Source organism: Otolemur garnettii, unplaced genomic scaffold, assembly GCF_000181295.1.
Source record: "Otolemur garnettii isolate 467f Iridium unplaced genomic scaffold, OtoGar3 scaffold00001, whole genome shotgun sequence".
Lineage (NCBI taxonomy): Eukaryota > Metazoa > Chordata > Mammalia > Primates > Galagidae > Otolemur > Otolemur garnettii.
In genome coordinates, this window is record NW_003852396.1 from 54746643 (window position 1) to 54765395 (window position 18753).

Below are 18753 nucleotides of genomic sequence, written 5' to 3' on the forward strand. Positions count from 1 at the left end.
GGACAATGGCTAGCTAAAATGGCACACAAAATTTGTTACTAACCAAAGAGGGATACAAAACCTTTGATGAAATTTAGATCTGCAAAATGTTACACAGGAGAATTAAATATGGTAGAAATAATAGCAACCTAAGAATTCATATGGCAGAAGCTATAATCAATGAAATATGACACTGTTACAACTATTTATGTGAAATATTTTATTAAAAGTTTCAGTACTAGCCTCATGCGGTAGCTCACGCCTGTCATCACCTGCACTCTGGGAGGCTGAGGCGGGTGGATTGCCTGAGCTCAGGAGTTCGAGACCAGCCTGGGCAAGAAAGAGCGAGACCCTACCTCTAAAAAATAGACGGGCATTGTGGAGGGCACCTGTAGTTCCAGCTACTTGAGAGGCTGAGGCAAGATAATCACTTTAGCCCAAGAGTTTGAGGTTGCTATCATCTTTGACTCCACTTCACTCTACTGAGGACGGTTTCCAAAAAAAAAAAAAAAAAAAAAATTCAGTACTGACAAAATGAAAATGGAAGAAAATTGGAAAAAGCTGAATTGAATAGTAATGTTGATCAAGGAATTAAACTACTTAATGAAATTAGTTTTCATTCTCCTCCCCAATTACTCAATATTTGTGTATCTGTTTAAAACCTTTTATCAGAACATCTCTACTATCAACATAAAAAGGCCCTGGGCTGCCTTCACCCTTCATGAAGAGTTAAGTTCGAAAAACTATTGTCCAACAGACATACCTGATGTAACTGCAATGGAAAAAACAAATTTTAGTATGAAAGGGACCTGGATTTGAATCAATGGTTTTCCTAATCCTAATTTATTTCTTTGTAAAATAATAAAAATTTTTTTCAGGGTCTTCTCATCTTATTAATCCTCAAAGCTCAGGACCTGACAGATATAATGGTATATTTTGTAATTTAACCTCTTAAAATTTTTCCACTTTAACCTCTTGGTAACGCAATCTAAAATGTCATGTTTTTCTGCCTCTTTAAGATGTTTTATGGCTTGGCGCCTGTGGCTAAGGCGCCAGCCACATACACCTGAGGTGGCAGGTTCGAATCCAGCCCAGGCCGCCAAACAACAATGATGGCTGCAACCAAAAAATAGCCAGGTGTTATGGCGGGTGCTTGTGGTCCCAGCTACTTGGGAGGCGGAGGCAGGAGACTCACTTGAGCCCAGGAGTTGGAGGTTGCTGTGAGCTGTGATGCCAAGGGACTCTACCCAGGGGGACATCTTGAGACTGTATGCAAAAAAAAAAAAAAAAAAATGATGTTTTACGAAACAAAGTATGCCCCTTCTTTGATGCTTGCGGGTCATAATCATGACCAACTGCTGCATTATGCTCTAGCAATCCTGGACCCAAAGACTAAGAGGAAAAAAGTCACGTGGCACTTGGGCTGGTATAATGGAGTTGTGTGGTCTCATTTCTTACAGTACCTTTTCATTACTGGGACCATAACCAAGATGGGTGAAATTGTATACATATGTACACATAAGCTCCAAAGAAAGTTTCTCGCCTTAAGTTTTAAGATGTTGGCTTAGCAACATTTTCATACTGATTTATTTTCTCTTTCAGGGTATACTTGAGAAAATTACGTTTTGCTGGCTCTGTTACCCTGTATAAGTGAAGCATTACTTTGCTTAAAAATTTGTATAAAACTTTGTTACAAAAATAATGCCATTACTAGTTAGCCCTATTGCAATAAAGTATGCGATTTAAGATTTTATTCCTAGACATATTGAAGTATTTACAGATGAAACAACACAATGTCTCAGATTTGCTTCAAAACATTCCAAGGGGCAAAGGAACTTGGGGGCAGGGGGAGTTGTTAGTGAATGGGGTGAAGATGAAAAAAGCTTCACCACATGCTCTGGATAATTGTCAAAGCCGTGATGGGTATGGGGTGAATAGTGGGGAAAGGATAATTTACTACTGTTATGGAAACTTCAAACATACATCAAGTTTAAAACATACACACACAAAACTATGTCCAGAATTAAGAGGTATTTGGTTCTGGGGTGAGGTCTAATTAGCTGTAACTCAGGGATTCACTTAAATTTCATTAAACCCTTTGTTGTTTTCTCATCTACAAGATAAGGACTTGATTATAAAGATGGAGGTATTTCTAAGCAAGCGGACAACTGACTACATTTAAAATCACACAGGTTTTTTTAGTGATTTTTCTTTTTTGAGAGCGTCTCACTGTGTCACCTTGAGTAGAATGTAGTGGTGTCACCATAGCTCACTGTATCCTCACACTCCTGAGCTCAAGCAATCCTCCTACCTCATCCTCCCGGGTAGATGGGACTATATGCCATGAGGTCCAGCCAATTTTTCTATTTTTAGGATAGAGGGAGAGTTACTCTTGCTTAGCCTGGTCCTGAGCCTAAGTAAGTAGTCCTACCACCTCCATTTGCTTTTATAGATGTAATTGATGGCATTATCTTAAATTTACAATTTGTTTTCTGTGAGTATGGTGCAGACTTAGGATAAAAACCTTACTTGTAAATTTCAGTAAAGTGTTCTTAAATATTTCTAGGTAGTATCAAAATAATGTTTTCTAATGGTTATTTTCTATATTTTTTCTTCTGCTGTCAACTTAGTATTTTGCTTACTTTAAGTAAATTCATCAACATACCTAGTTATAAATTAAGGCAAAATAGGTTGTTTTCTAGAAACTTTAATAGTTCAAAACACTAAGTACAATATTGTATTTCATACAATATATAGCACAGTTTAACACATCTATCGCTATTCTATTTTTTAAATGAATAAAAGGAAAAATTTTCAATAACTTGAATTTTGGAAAACTTTTTAATTAGGAGTTTCTTACCAAGTTATGATTTCATATTTATCAGATATGTAAATATACAAATAGCAATTTTTAAAACTTGTAAATAGTTGGCCTTATAAAATTACAACACACTGTAAATAAATCCTTCCCACATTTTATACAAACTACGTGATTTTGATATACAAAGATTTGTTTTTATTACACTGACAATGTACAACCAAGACTATATACAATGCAAAAAAGTATATAAACCACAATTTAACATTCTGCTACTGGCAGTCACTATAGTTTAGGAGGTAGCTTTAATTAAACGAAATGAACAGAAGCCACATTTCCCAACTTGTGTTCTAAAATAATTTACATAAGATAAAAATTCATTATATGCACAGTATGTACAGTTTAATTATTAAACTGCAATCTAACTTAATGTTTTTTTAGTATATCCAGAATAACTAATATGGCAGTGGGTTTGCTATTGATTGAGCACATTGTTCAAAAAACATATTGAACAAGTGTAACTTAAGATTCCACATAGTAATATGTCAAAAGCACACAGCTGAGAAGTAAAATTTTTAAAGGCATAGAACTAAGCTTTATTCCTTGTTTTTTCTCTTAATAACATATTTATTTTGTGTATTCAGATCTCAGCATTTGAGCTGAGCCTATTGAATAGTCTCTTTTTAAAATCATAGTACAGGGAAAATGTACAGAAGCTTCCATGTTAATCACACAGAGTCAGGAGGATCTAGCTCACTAAGAAATAAATGTATGTGCTTTGAGTCATAATTACTCCCAGTTTCTTCCAATTAAATGGAATTATTTTTCATAGTTTACTTTCTATATAATCCAAACTATAAATAGATACATACTAACAAAATTGGAAAATATCAGTAGAGCCAATGATATTAGGAAGTGTTTATTAATGGGAACATTATATGGAGCCATCAAACCCTTCAGATACTATTAAAAGCCCCATATTAGCATTTTGGCCAAATCTACTAAACCCACACAGCAATTAACCTTTTAGTTTTTCCTAATGGTGTGATTGAAAAAAGTAACAGAGGGGAAAACTGATTGCACCAAAGCAATGTAAAATAACTGAAAACAAATGTTCAGCTATTTTTTAAAAATCGATAACAGCTGTTAATATTGTTTTAAAAACATCTTCAGTTTTTACATTTTTAAATCACAAAATTTAAGATGTTGTTATGTCCAAGATGGAAATAGAAAACCCAATAAGGTAATGTGTGTGCATACTCTCACAGTTCTAGCTGGGAGACAGTCCCTTTTTTGGCCTTGCAGTAAATTGTCCTGAGATTGATGATGAAATGTTAGAGAAAATTAGCAAGAACTTTTCTTCAGTTACAGAAAGTCACATTTTAAAACAGTTTTTTAAAAAATATTAACAGCTGTTCTTTATCTTGTGCTTAATTGAAAAAAAAAGGTATAAATTTGTTTCTATGGATCAGAAACATCTAACATCAAATATTGCTATAATACACCTTCAATCCCTTCAACTTATAAATGTGTTCCAAACAGACCACACATTGCTTGGATATTGAGTTTTTCACCAATTTATAATTTAGGCACCTGTTCTTTGAAAATGTCTGATTTGAGAAATAAACTGCCACCTTCCCCTTATTCTAAGTGACACCAGGCAGTGATTACACAGAAGTGCTTCCCAGATAAAGGATCAGAATAGGGTTCACTCTATAAACATTGTGATTTTGGTTGATGGGGGAAATGGTTACAAGCACAGTAGTTCAGTCTTTAACTCTTGGTAGATTGTAAGCATAGCGCACCAAAGGGAATCCTCGACTCTGGTAGAAGCAGGCACGTCCACAGGCCTGCACCTGGTCAGAACTGTCTGAGACAAAGGAGTCTTCTTCATCTGCATAATCAGAGTGGGCCGACTGTGTGCCACAGTCAGACCAGTAGCCTTCCGGTCTTTGGCAAGAAGCCACTGCCAGTGCAGGACAGCTGTGTGATTTTATTAAGTGTTTGCATGACACTGGCTTTGTCAAAAGAAATGATTCGCAGCAGTCACACACAGTCAGGTTACCCTGCAAGTGTGAGTACACGCCGCAGTCGTAGTAGAAATCCTGCTCCACATAACCACCTTGACTACTGACGGAAACTGAAACAGATCCATTTTTCTTGGTAACACGTCGCTTCAGTAACTTCCAGTCTTCTTTAAACTTTGGGTTGAAGAAAACATACAGGACTGGATTCAGGCAAGCAGGCAATGGGAAAAATATGAGAGTAACAGACTTCATTATTTCAGGGCTGATAGAGATTGCAGTGATCAGTGGTGCAAATGAGAAGAATGCAACAGGGCAGAAAAAGATGCAATTGGTGAAGATTAGCCAGGCAACATGCTTAATCATGTTAGACTGTGAGTTTTCGGAGAGGTCCTCTTTTTCCAAGTTGCAGTACAATTTAGTATAGATAATGGCCATTAACAAAAACGCTAATGAGTTTAATAGCACTAAAGTTACAGTAAAGCCTAATGACGGTGCTTCTCCGGTAGGAAATGGCAAGCACAGGGGTGATGCAGAATATTCCCCTCTGTGGAAAAGGGGAAAACAGCCTGCTACTGCAGCACCCAGGAAAGCAAAAAGGGCAGCAACTTGGAACTGCTGGAGATGATTGCTTTTCCCATTTTTCATTATATCTCTTGCAGATAAACTTCTTTCAACAGTTGCTAACATTAATAAAAATATGGCACTTTCTGAGGAGAAAACTGCAAGAAACCCAGCGGCTTTGCAGCCATTGCCAGTTTCCCACCAGATGCCAAATTCAGCAAATCTGCCCCAGGACACAGCATCAAGAAAAGTTAAGATGCCAGTATAGATTCCCATGAATAAGTTAGACACGGAAATCAAGCCTATGAACAATTTGGAGGAAGGCAGTGATGTACAAGATGCAAATGTGGTTAAAATAACCAGCAGGTTGAAAAACAGTGCAACCAAGAAAATGAACCAGACGGTAAGACGAATCATCCAGCTTCCAAGTAAATATTCACAAGGCTTAAAAGCACCTGAAATGAAAAAGAGAGATAAATAAGAGGCAATTTAGAAAAGACCGTATTGCACATGATACGTCTTGACAGAGAAACTGATAGTTAGAAACAACTAAATCTGCTATGTACCTGGATTGAACCAAATTAAAAAGATTACTTACTACACCTAAGATTTTCTCCATGGACTAGGCAGTTTTAAAAATAAACCTAACTTTATTTCTCTTATTAAATATTTCAGTGGTTCTCAACCTTCCTAATGCTGCAACCCTTTAATACAGTTCCTGTGGGTCACAACTCATAGGTTGAGAACCACTGAAGTATTTGGTAAGTCCACAGAGTGATATTTAGAAGAAAGACTTTGATTTTGTTCTTACACCTAAGTTAATACACATAGCACAACATCTAACACGTAAAAGGTATTTGATATTCTTAGGATCTGAAATCAGATGGTTCATACCTTGCTATTCTGACTGAGAGAAAACACTGAAATCTCTATAAATTTCATTTTCTCACTTGTGCCTGTTTCATAGAGTTGTGTAGTGTGAATAAAATTACATACATAAGGTACACTTAAGCAGGCTGCTGGGTATATACTCAGATTACAATAAATATTAACTCCCTTTTCTTACTTTCTAGGCCCAATATACTTTATATGTATGTGTATTTTTTTAAACTTATTTTTGCACATTTTCTTATGGTTTCCAAATGCAACCTGAGGATGCAGGGTAAGGTAGGTATAATTAAACCCATTTTCATCCAGAGAAACTGATATTTCCAAGTATTTGATTGACCAAAGGGTACTCAAAAGTATAGGGAGGACTAAATCACTGTGACGTTAACTGTTCATACAAAGTTACACACAATAAAATGCTACATGACACAAAGTAGGATTGCAAGAACACCTTCAGGAGCTGAATTGTACATTCCAGTATCTGACTTCAACATGCTAGTATGTCATGTGAAAACTTTTAAAAATTAGGAAAAAAAACACAATTTTGACTATGAAGCAGAAGGAAACCATGTTATTACAACTGCCTAAATACATGTTTCATCTTTCTGAACTGTCGTGGAATTGACATATCCAATAAAGCATTTTCATTGTTGAGATAGTCATAGACCTAAAAATCCAGTTCTGCTCCATCTATGTGACTTCCAAAGAAACTTTTTGAAATTTAATTTTCTGTTTTACTCCCTCCTCAGGAAGTGCCAAGAGGAAGCGTTTTATCACCTTTATCTGTGTTCTGAACTCATCCTTCTTCATCCAACCTTGGAGAACAGGACCTCTTTTGAGAATTGTTTTATAGGTAGGTGGAGTTACTTCCCAGAAAAAGCCTGGGAGCAGCCTCCACCCAGGCTCTGTTTTTAGAAGCTTGCTGTCCCCTCCAGTTTTCTCCTCCACTGCCTGCTTCTGCAGTAAGCACTCAAGTCTGGGTATTACTATAGGGGAGGGCAGGCCTGCAGAGTTCATCCCACCGCAACCTATGGAGATGAGCTTAGACCAGCTTTCCTCCTAGCGATCCCCAAGGTTTAGATTCAGTGTGGAAGAAAAGGAACTGTTGCATGTTCAAGTCTAGCCTCGCCTTTAATAAAGCTGTTCCCTTCTTAGTGGATCATTGCTTCGTTACGTATATTCTCCAACACATGAACCCCAGTGGGACAATTGAGTGAGCTGCATTTCAAAAATCCATATAGAGACTAGTAAATGGTAAAATAACAGCACAAATATAAAGATTTGTGCCAACCCTATTCACTTATTTGGTACCTTAAAGCTTATTGTCTACACAACAAACTGTGTTAAGTATCTAAAGAATGTGTATATATATATATATATACACACACACACAGCCCATTAAGAAGCTCACAATTCAGCAGTAATCACTAGTGAATCTATAATACTTATAATTCAGAGTTAGAAAATTAATGTCCAGATCATCCTGTGATATATTAACAAAGGAATCCACTTTGTAGCACACAATTTAACTCAAATATTTAATTCTTTCTTTTACAGTAAAATTACAGATCCATTGTTTCTGGTAAATTAGATAGAATATGACATTTACAATCACCACTAAATATGTGGTGTCACATTTATAACTTACCCAAGATTGCTATGTTTAATGCAGTAAATCAGGAAGAAAGTTTTAAGAAAGGAAAGGCAAGGTTACATTAAAAAACACATACACACAGTGGAGTATGAGGGTGGTAGCTCGTGCCTGCAATCCTGGCACTCTGGGAGGCTGAGGTGGGAGGATCAATTGAGCCTAGGAGTTTGAAACTAGCCTGAACAAAAGCCAGACCCCATCTCTCCTAAAAATAGAAAAATTAGCCAAGCATTGTGGCAGGCACCTGTAGTCCCAGCTTCTCAGGAGGCTGAGGCAGGAGGATCACTTGAGCCCAGGAGTTTGAGGTTGCTGTGAGCTAGGCTAATGCATAGTACATGGTACTCTAGCTTGGGGCAACAGAGTGAGACTCTGTTTCAAAAAAGCACACCACGTACACAAAAAACACATCAGAAATCCTTACAGATGCAAAATGTATCGAACTAGTCCTGGAGTTTAGGGAACATGAAGAAAGTGCCTCTCACACTCTAATGTGCATAACCCTCACGTGTGGGAGCTTGTTAATATGAAGATTCCGATTCAGGGCAGCACCTGTGGCTCAAAGGAGTAGGGTGCTGGCCCCATATGCCGGAGGTGGCAGGTTCAAACCCAGCCCCGGCCCAAAAAAAAAAAAAAAAAAAGATTCTGATTCAGTGAGTCTGGCCCTGGGCCTGAGATCCAATGAGGGAGGACTAAGCTGCTCATACACAGACCACACTTTAAGAAGCTTTACGGCAGTGGTTCTCAACCTTCCTAATGCCGTGGCCCTTTAATACAGTTCCCATGGGTCGTGGCCCACAGGTTGAGAACCACTGCTTTCTGGGATCACATAGTGTACCACCCGTTAGAAAAACCACATCTCTCCTCAGAAATTTTAGATGTGTTTGCCTGATGTTTAAAGTGAGAAACTGTGGCAAAAATAGGTTAAGCCTACCTGTTGAGGGTGTACAGTGGATAATTATTTGACTATGTTCTTCATTTTCAGCATTGCTTGTGACATTTGCTGTATCAGCAGTACCTGCATATACAACATTAAATATGTTTAATTAAAAATTCAAAAGAATATTTTCCTATAGTTTTCTTTCTTGTATATGATGTAAGTTAATTTGACAGGAGCTTACAACACGTTAAAGAGGGTAGTGACACTAAATTCCATTTCTCTCCAAGACTTCATACTGATCCCATTCATAACAACAGAAACTTTGATGATGCCTTAAGAAATACTGTATTTTTAAAAATTTTTATGCACTTGCCTTTTTCCTTTGCCACACTGTGGCCTTGGAGGCTGGTATCTTCTGTGTTTAAATTTGCATATGATTCACAACCCCAAAATGCACAGCACTGATAAGCATATGGTACTGATAAAGACCTGAAAAAAAGTTGCAAGATCTAGATTGAATAGCAATTTCACAGATATGATTTTATTTTGTAAAAAGTATTTTAATCGTAGGAAACCATGGCCTAGGCATCAAAAAGACTGTCACATGCTTTACGCTGGCCATTTATCCTCTCTCGGCTTTACTGTCCTCCTCTGTGAAAACAGCTCTGGTATCAGATGACACTGTGAGTTTCTCTCTTTCTCATATTCATAAATTGATACCAACACTGTAATTTAAAATAAAATCTATGACTCCTTTTTAAGTATGTTAAACATACCCAATTTATCCTATGAAACTTCATTTAAAATTAATGCCCCAGGTCATTTGTGACTTTACACCATTGAATGAATTTATGTATTTTGTTCAGATAAATGTAATAAAAATGCTTATTCTCTTATCCCACAATAATATTTTCAAGCCCTCTACTATATTTGATGAGCCCCCCTCACCATAACTCTACAATCTTCATGAAGTATTACAGAAATTGTATCAGTTTTCTGTAGGTTCACACCACTTAAGTGGTTTCTGCCATATTTTTGTTAGTTGACAAGACCACTGTATAAAAATGTCACTCTGATAAATAGCTATATTATTTCTTTGGGAACATCAAGGGTTCCAGTTCATGTTCTCAAAAACTATGGAATAATACTCATGGTCCTATTTTTTGCCAAATTTGCAAGGAATGAGATAGAAAATACTCTTAAATTATAGCCTACCAGAAAATCTGAGAACCACAGCAAAAAACTAGGACACTATAATTTTGCAGCCTACCATAACTTTAACAAAAAAGAAAAATAAGCAAAAACACACCTGAGATTAACAAAGTCTTTTGCTGCTAAGGCTTCTTTCAGCTTGAAGTTGCCCACAAGTTTCAATTGATTTAGCCCATTTAGGCCTTCCGTAGGAAATGAAGTTAATTCATTGAAACTTACATCTCTAAAATGTAAGGAAGACTTCACGTTAACATCTAAGATACAAATCACATGAAAACATCTGCACGTGTATTAACATCCTAAATATTAGATCCTGAACATGAAGTTTAGGCAGGCAAAGATGGTAGATCTAGCATGGGTCTCGCCATTTGAGAAGATAGCTCTGTCAATGACAGCTCAGCCTTGATACAAAGGAACAATTAAAACAGAAAAATATTTTGAGCTGACAATGGTAAAACAAATTTCTGTAACCTTAGTTACTCCTTTAATTATATTCCTGTATAAAATCATCTACTTACAGGTTAGTTATTGGCCCAAGCTTGGCAAAAGCTCTGCTGTGAATTTCATGGATCAGGTTTCTACTCAGATCTCTGCAATTATAAGAGTAACATGTTAATCTTTTCAAATAAACACTCAAGATGCCAGTCAGTTATTTAAACTACACTTTAGAATCTGATAACACAATATCCCTGATAAGATAACAGAAAACCTCCCATTATGTTGAATGCCTCTCTTTCACAACCATCTATTTCTTGGAACATGTTCCCTGCAGTCGTAACTCCAGTTGGCATCTGTTCTGAAACAGTTGTGAATTTTCTCCACTTTATCATTTTGATACCAATTCAAAACTACACATGATTTGATACAACCTTTGGTACTATTAACTAGGTGAGGGAAAGCCCAGCTCCTGACAAAGCTGAAAATAAAAACAGCCTTCATACTATTTGCCTTCTCAAAGGTTAGTGATAAGGCCCTGAGGGAAGACAATCAATCAATAGGCAAACAAGAGCATTCCAGGAGGGCTTCAGATATCATTTTTTTCCTAAGCAGGAAATAGAAATTCTACAGTAGAGCCAGCTCTAAATTCAAGAATATGCTGTGAGAAATTCTGTTATTATAGATTAAAACAAAGAAGGAATCTTCAACCACACTGAAACTGAGCCTTACTAAAAATTTAAAGATGGGATAAATTCATCCCATGATACATCTCCTGGTTAAAAGAAAAACTCAACATACTTGGTTTCAAATCATGAAAAGACCAGCTTTTCATCATTGTCATTTATCAGCGCCGTAGAAGTGATGGCAGCCAGGAGCCAGCCTCCTTACTTACCACTGCCTAGGCCTACAGAGAGCTAATCCACAACCCGAAAAGATCCAGCAGCCTAACTACCAATTAGATATTTTCTAGTAGAACGCATGTTACAATTTCTTAAAGGGTATATCCTGGAAAACTGTATTCAATATATGTAATTTCACTTCACTGTCAATTTTTTAAGCTTTTTCTATGTTAAGAATATGATTTAGTGTATTGTATATTCTACACCAAAGTTTTAGAATGACAGTGAGTGACGAGGTTAACCTTAGTCACCTCTTTATTCCCAAATGCTTAGGGTGCCTGGCATAAAAAAATGCTCAAACACAAATAATTTTTTAAATGAATGCTTCTGTAGCCCATGATTCATATTTATCATGGTAGATACTCTGGTGCAGGAGTCAGCAAACTTTTTCTGTAGAAGGCCAGACAGTAAATATTTTTGCCTTTGTGGATCATATGGTCTCTGCTAGAACTTCTTAATTCCGCACAGTAAAACAGAAGCAGCTCCAACAAAAAAGCCTGGCTATGTTCTAATAAAACTTAGTTTATAAAACAGGAGGCAAGTTGGATTTGGCCCACAGGCTATCATCTGCCTACCCATGCCCAAGTGAATCACTAAACTTCACTATTATAATTTGAAAACAAGTTGTATCTCTCAGGTTATACACATTATACTTTTTTTACTCATCAGTGTACAGTATCAATTAGTTAAGGTAAAAAATACTAAGAGTAAAAAAAAAAAATACTAAGGGTAGATTATTCATAAACTACCGAGTGGTAAAGTTTGAACAATAATATCTATATAACATAAATCCAAACTTTATCAATTTACGTGGGAATCGTGATATATTTATAGCTTGACAAAAATGTTATGTGTCTTTAATAATCAGATAAACTTACAGAATCCTTAGGGATATCAGGCCTTGAAAAGTACCTTCCTTTATTTGGTAGATCTGATTACGTTGCAAAGAACTAAAAAAACATAAGATGGAATAAAAGGGAAATAAATATGCAGAGAAAAAATATATTCTACATTTTGATAAACAACACTGCTTAAGTTTTCCCCCATATGGAACACTTACAGGTACTTTACACTGATTGATCTTGCTGAAAGTAAAGAGAACTGCCCTATAAAATCAAATGCTTAGAGGAATTGGTGTTCCATCACGTATCACTGGGAATTTGCTAGTAAGCGATCTAAATTCCTCATCAACCTCATTCAGGTCTGAGAAGGAAGCCAGTGCAATGAGAAAGGGCCCAACACAACAGGACCATAGCAGGCACCACAGAATAAAGTCAGACAAAGAAGAGAGAATTAAAAATGGGAGAATGGCTCGGCGCCTGTGGCTCAAGTGGCTAAGGCGCCAGCCATATACACCTAAGGTGGAGGGTTCGAATCCAGCCCAGGCCCACCAAACAACAATGATGGCTGCAACGAAAAAATAGCTAGGCGTCATGGTGGGTGCCTGTGGTCTCAGCAACTTGGGAGGCAGAGGCAGGAGACTCGCTTGAGCCCAGGAGTTGGAGGTTGCTGTGAGCTATGATGCCACAGCACTCTACCCATGGGGACAGCTTGAGGCTCTGTCTCAAAAAAAAATGGGAGAATGAACGCCTGGCTACCCCCATCTCCAGGCAGCTTCTGTCAGGGCTGCTTACACAGGTTCACAGTGACGACCAGTGTCCATGCCTGCTTTCCTCTCAACAGCAAGGACACATTTTGTGTCTTTTTCTTTTTCCTATACCACCTTCCTCTCACAGGTCTGTCTCACAGAATTCCTGACAGGTAAGTGTGTAATACATGCTGGTTGCATGAACATATCTGGTACAATTTGACTATTTATAGCAACATGTGATTACAGGAATTTCTAATTTTTTAATATTAAAGCAATTTATTCAAAATAGAAAATGTCCAATGAACTAAAAATACACCACACCAAAAAGAGCAAATCAAAGACCAACTTACATTTCTTCCAGTGCATGGCAACCATTGAAACTTGGAAGGTCCCTTATATTATTATAAGACAAGTCCCTTAAGGCAAAAGAGATTAACAAATTAATGTTCTATCTATCAGAATACTATATTAAAAGAGCTATACTCAGAGGCACTAAAAGCAGTGCTAAGATATGGGTGAACAAGAGAATCAACTATTTTCTTCCAAAGACTTGTAAGCCTTTGCAACTCAGTGATACAAAAGGCTTAAGACTGGTAAAGCTCAAGAGCATAATTTTGCGTGTAGACAATTACGTAACATAAACATATAAATTAAATACCTAAAAATAAAATATGGAAAATATGCAAAATTTGTTTTTAGTGGTAAAGCTACGGATTTTTTTTTTAAATTATGTTTTTTCAACGTTGTTTCTGCCGTAAATAATTTCCATTGTAGCTCTTTAGTTAACAAGCTATAAGAAGAGGGATATGCTTACCTATATTTTAAAAAAATTTTATATTAGATTAAATATCAGAAGTAGTTAATTCTCAATCCCACTGCAGTGTTTCCTCAGTGGTGACCATCATGTTTAAATTTGATACTCCGCTACACCATTTAATTAGTCACATACTACCTAATAATATTTCAGTCAACAACAGACCACATATACATTGGTGGTCCCACAAGATTATACTATAGTATTTTTACTATACCTTTTCCATATTTAGATATCTTTAGCTACACAAATATTTAACCACTGTGTTATAATTGTCTACATCATTCAGTATAGTAACACACTGTGCAGGATTGTAGCCTAGGAGCAAAGGCTAGATCATATAGCCTAGGTGTGCAGCAGGCTACCTCATCTGGGTTTGTATAAGTACCCTGTGATGTTTGCACAGCGATGAAATCACTTACAGACACACTGCTCAGAACATACTCCCATCCTTAAGTGATGCATGACTGTTCTTAATCAGTGATTTGTTACTTTCTTCCTGCACTGAATACTTATTAACAACTTAGTGGTTTATTCTGGTGACTTTTTACATCCTTTATTTACTTTTAACTTCTAAGTCAGCTTCAAGTTTTTAGAAACATACATGTTCGATTCAACGTCAGCTTCAAGTTTTTAGAAAGATACATGCTTAATTCATTTTTGATTCAAGAAAGACTTAGGCTCTGCTGAGGAAAAAGAGAAGAATATGGGAGATAATGTCCCAGGGAAACTAGATGAAGGATAAGGACTCAGGAGGAGAAAAACATAAGGAAAAGCCTAGCTTGGTTTTAGTTTGTTCAAAATCAGGCAATATGTTTGATATACTAATAACACTGAAAACCTAATAAACACACATATTACCTATCCTGGAGACTGAGTAAAACACCTGCTCATTTACATGAAGGGAACAAATAAAAATAACTATATCTCAAAACCACCTTATGAAAACAATTCCTTAAACATAAAACTGAACATGTGTGAAGAACAGAAAAGGAACGTATGAGGGGAAAGAAGAATCCAACTTACAAAGTCCTAAGCATCTTTTGTTCTTGACACAAATTATTAGGTATGCTGCTTATCTTTGTACCTGTCAAGGTCCTGTGGAAAAACATTGTTCATCTAAGAAATAATTCAAGTTGAGATAGTAAACGTTACTCTCACACAGAAAAACAAATACGTAACTGCATATAGACTGGGGTCTACACATCCCACGGCCTAGTTACTACTGCCTCTAACAGGAGGCATGTGGGAAGGTAATTTCCCTCCTTACGGGCGTCACCTTCACAGTAGTACAAAAATGATGGTGAGAGGACATTAATATTATCCAGATGATGGGCCTGTTTTCCCACATGGCCCAAGAGAAAACCACTAACTCACAGTCACAGCCCGACCACAATCAGCTGCAAGTTCCGTCATCATCTTACACCCAAAACATCTGAAATCAGCTTAGCATGCTGCCCTCAAACCTTGTTTCTTTCTGTACCTTCTGGCTCAGCATGATGAAATAGTCTCTTATTCCCCTCTCTTCCCACGCTCCCATCTGCAGTCAATCACCAGTTCCTGTCATTTCATGCTCTGTCGTGCTTCGAACACCAACCCGTTCTCTGCATTTTTACTGCTTTTATGTAGATAGGGGTGAAATGATGCAGGAAGGGGTAGAGAAATCTCAGCCCATGCCATTAGTTTGGGATTAAAGGCCTGGAGCTCTCCAGTTAAATGTGTTCATTTGGTCAGGGAGATACTCCCCTGGCCCCTGGCCTTCTTCCTATTTCTAGTCTGTCTCCTCCTTACCCTCCACCACTACCTGCACAAACATTCTCATCACCTCCACCTGCCTTAACAGTCGAGTCTAAACTTATCTCAAGCTACCTACCTTATTTTTTTAACACCTCGGCACATGTAAACAATCATAAAACGTATATGGCACACTGTGGTAAGCCTCCTATGTCTAGAGACCCTAGGTGCCTCAGCCCCACCTGCTGTCTGGAGAGCTGAGGTCATCAAGATCTTCAACAAACCTGTAACTCAGTCCCAGACCACTCACTGGGAAACGCTGCTATAACCAAATGCTTAACGTTCGAGGCTTGGCATTTTAAAATCTGGTCACAAAGAATTTTCCAATTTCCCCATGCCACCCACCCCTGTCCCATTATAAACATGTAATTCTAGTTACACTCAGTTCACTCTGTACATGTATCTAAAAGCCTGGCATTTTACTCTTTATGCAGATGTTTGGCATTGTACACACATCCCTTCACATAATTATATATTAAAGGAAACATTCAAAAATAACACACTAAGTATTCTAGTTTTACTAATCCTGTCTTTCTAAATTGAAGGCCCAGCACTAGGAAACCTGATAGCATTCAGTTTTTAAATGGTCTCCCTCCTCCATGGAGCCACCTCACACTTCTGAATTCCTAAAGCACTGCTTCTAACTTGACACTTCCTCATTGCCTTACACTTTCAGTGACCTTTTCAGATCTTATCTGCATACTAGGCTGTATTTGGCAGGAAGTAACTGACCCTAAACCCACCATATTTATCTCCATGCATAATATTCACAAAGGGAGATTGGAAGAATCTCTCACCATCATCATCATCACTAAAAAGCCCTGGAACCCTCTTATCTATACCAACCCCTCCTTGAAGGGCCACACTTACAGACTCTCCAGATGGACAGTTCCAGTAAGATTGGGAAACCGTTGGACCATGCTTGCACCACGAATGACTCTTAATGAATTAACAGAGAAAAATTAATTTAAAAATTTCTCATAGGTAATATTTTCTTTCAATCTTTTTAACAGTTAGGAATTATAATAACTACTATAACTAAAAATAAAACTAGTTTCATCTCTTGAAAGTGAGAAGTGCAATGACGTGGCCAAGCATTCACATTTAAATGTAAACCATTATAAATTTTCAGAGTTGTCCTTTGGACTTGTGCCCAAGAGGAAAAAAAATTAAAAGATTTTATTTTCTGAAACTACAATAATAAATTCTTGTTTTATACATTAAAACAATTATATAAATAGTCAGGTTTGTTTTTAAATTTGCATAATACTTACAAGGAATGCAGATCAGATAAATTGTGAAATGCTGAGTTCCCCACAAAAGACAGAGGATTATCATATAAATGTCTGTAAAAATATTTACAAAAAAGGGAAAGTTTCACATTTTTACAAGCATTCTGTTCACAATGCACATATATCCAAAAGCCTGAATTTTCATTCTTTACCCAGATGTTGGCATTATACAGACATAGCTTTACATAATTACATATTAAAAGAAACTTTCAAAAATACTTACATAGTTCTTAAGAGTGGATTACCACCAAATGCTCCATCAGGGATAACAGAAATAGAATTACTATGAAATCCCCTAGAAAGACAGGAGGAAAGTATTTTAAAATGCATTACCCTCTTGTGATATAAGTCTCAAGTATCTACTGCCGTTCAGCATTATGTAAAAAACAACCAGTTACAATCACATGAAAATTTTTTTCAAAACTGTGGGGAATCTGAATTTTAAGTCCATATCACCCTTTTCAGGACCTACGTATTTCTTTTTAAACCTATGGCTTAGCCTAGTATCTATCAGTTCCCTCACATGCATTTATCTGCTGTTTCACCATCAAAGAACTTTAGATCATAAGAATCATAAGGTGTTCTAACCTCGAAATAGCTCAAACCACAGCCTGTCGTCTTTAAGCAATGGATCCTCGAAACTTAACTGATGACACACAACCCCTATTATACCACTGACACTATCTCTGTTCGTGGTAGACCCACCATCCACAATGCTTCCTCATTCTTTCCATTTATTTAAATATTTCCATTCTTCAGGTCTAGTCAAATTCTCTCCCTGTAGTGATGCCTTTTCCAATGACCCCAAGCTTCAGTGGGATCTTTTTCTGGAATGATTTATTTATCCTATCCATCCGCGTAGCCCTGATTTCTACCCAGAAACAGCTGTCTATTTCACAGGGTCTGCCTCCTCAGTGAGACTAAGACTACAAGCTCTGTAAAGGCAGAGACCACACACATCATGTCTTCTTGTGTTGCCAGCACCTAACCCTACACAGTAATGTATGCTCAAAATTATGCCAGTGGACATAATCCGATTTGTATGCGTATGCGTGTGTACGTGTGATAGACAGACACATGTAACAGGGCAAAGATGCTCTAAAAACTCATTGCTGGGGATATTAAAGCATAAAGACAACAAAATAATACTCACAGCTCTTTTAGGCTAGGAAGGGCTTTAATAGCCTGAGGAAATTCCCCCAAATTATTATAGTTCAAGTCCCTAGAAAAAATTGGGGGCAAAGATAAAAAAATATTAAACAGTGGTCACAATTTATGAGGAACTTTGGTACAGCTATATTTAGAAAACCAACTTTTCTTGATGCCAGTCTTTCTTTACCAATCCCATTGTCATTCAAAACTCCACAGAAGTACAATTGAACTTATCCCCTTTCTTAGAATACTAAGTAGAAAAAAGTCATTCTTGTATGATGTTTTTAGGTCGACAAATTTATAATGTCAAAAAATTCTCAGAGTCCTGCATTACTGATGCATTAAAGAAATAAATCATCCGAATGGTATTTCTCTCAGGAAATGCACCGTACTATAGAATTTATTGAATATCCATTTGTAAATGACAGAGTGTGAAACTGAGGTTTCTATTTGGAGTTTAGTGTGGCTTCTGAAATTCTGGAATGAGGGCAGCTGACCTAAGCCCCACCATCAGCATGAGAGAGATAAGAATAACCAGAAGGACTAGGGTGGATTCACACAACTACTGTCCTCATGCAGGCTGCATATTACTGAAAAGGTTACATTAATTAGGAGAGACATAAACCACAGCAATCTGTACTATGTACTCTTTTAGTTCCGAGAGTGTTTAAAATTTTAATTTCTCTTACTATGAAGAACATGTGGACATATGATTAGCATGACTGATTTCAGAATGACAGTACAATAATTAAAAGTCCAT

At 37.0% G+C, this 18753-nt stretch overlaps 1 protein-coding gene across 2 annotated transcripts in view; it reads right to left on the reverse strand.

The window, feature by feature from the left end:
• Window positions 1-2670: 2670 nt before the first annotated feature.
• Window positions 2671-18753, reverse strand: part of LGR4 (leucine rich repeat containing G protein-coupled receptor 4) — a 102085-nt gene continuing 86002 nt past the window's right edge. For both annotated transcript variants that reach the window (XM_003781195.3, XM_023507794.1), the window contains exons 7-18: window positions 17995-18063; window positions 17065-17136; window positions 16824-16895; window positions 16420-16488; window positions 14782-14853; window positions 13292-13357; window positions 12229-12300; window positions 10532-10603; window positions 10111-10236; window positions 9175-9290; window positions 8856-8939; window positions 2671-5840 (exon numbers count right to left, since the gene is read on the reverse strand). In XM_003781195.3, the coding sequence (XP_003781243.1) occupies window positions 4564-5840; window positions 8856-8939; window positions 9175-9290; window positions 10111-10236; window positions 10532-10603; window positions 12229-12300; window positions 13292-13357; window positions 14782-14853; window positions 16420-16488; window positions 16824-16895; window positions 17065-17136; window positions 17995-18063 (2167 nt within the window). In that variant the 3' untranslated portion in view covers window positions 2671-4563. The remainder of the gene's footprint in view (window positions 5841-8855; window positions 8940-9174; window positions 9291-10110; window positions 10237-10531; window positions 10604-12228; window positions 12301-13291; window positions 13358-14781; window positions 14854-16419; window positions 16489-16823; window positions 16896-17064; window positions 17137-17994; window positions 18064-18753) is intronic.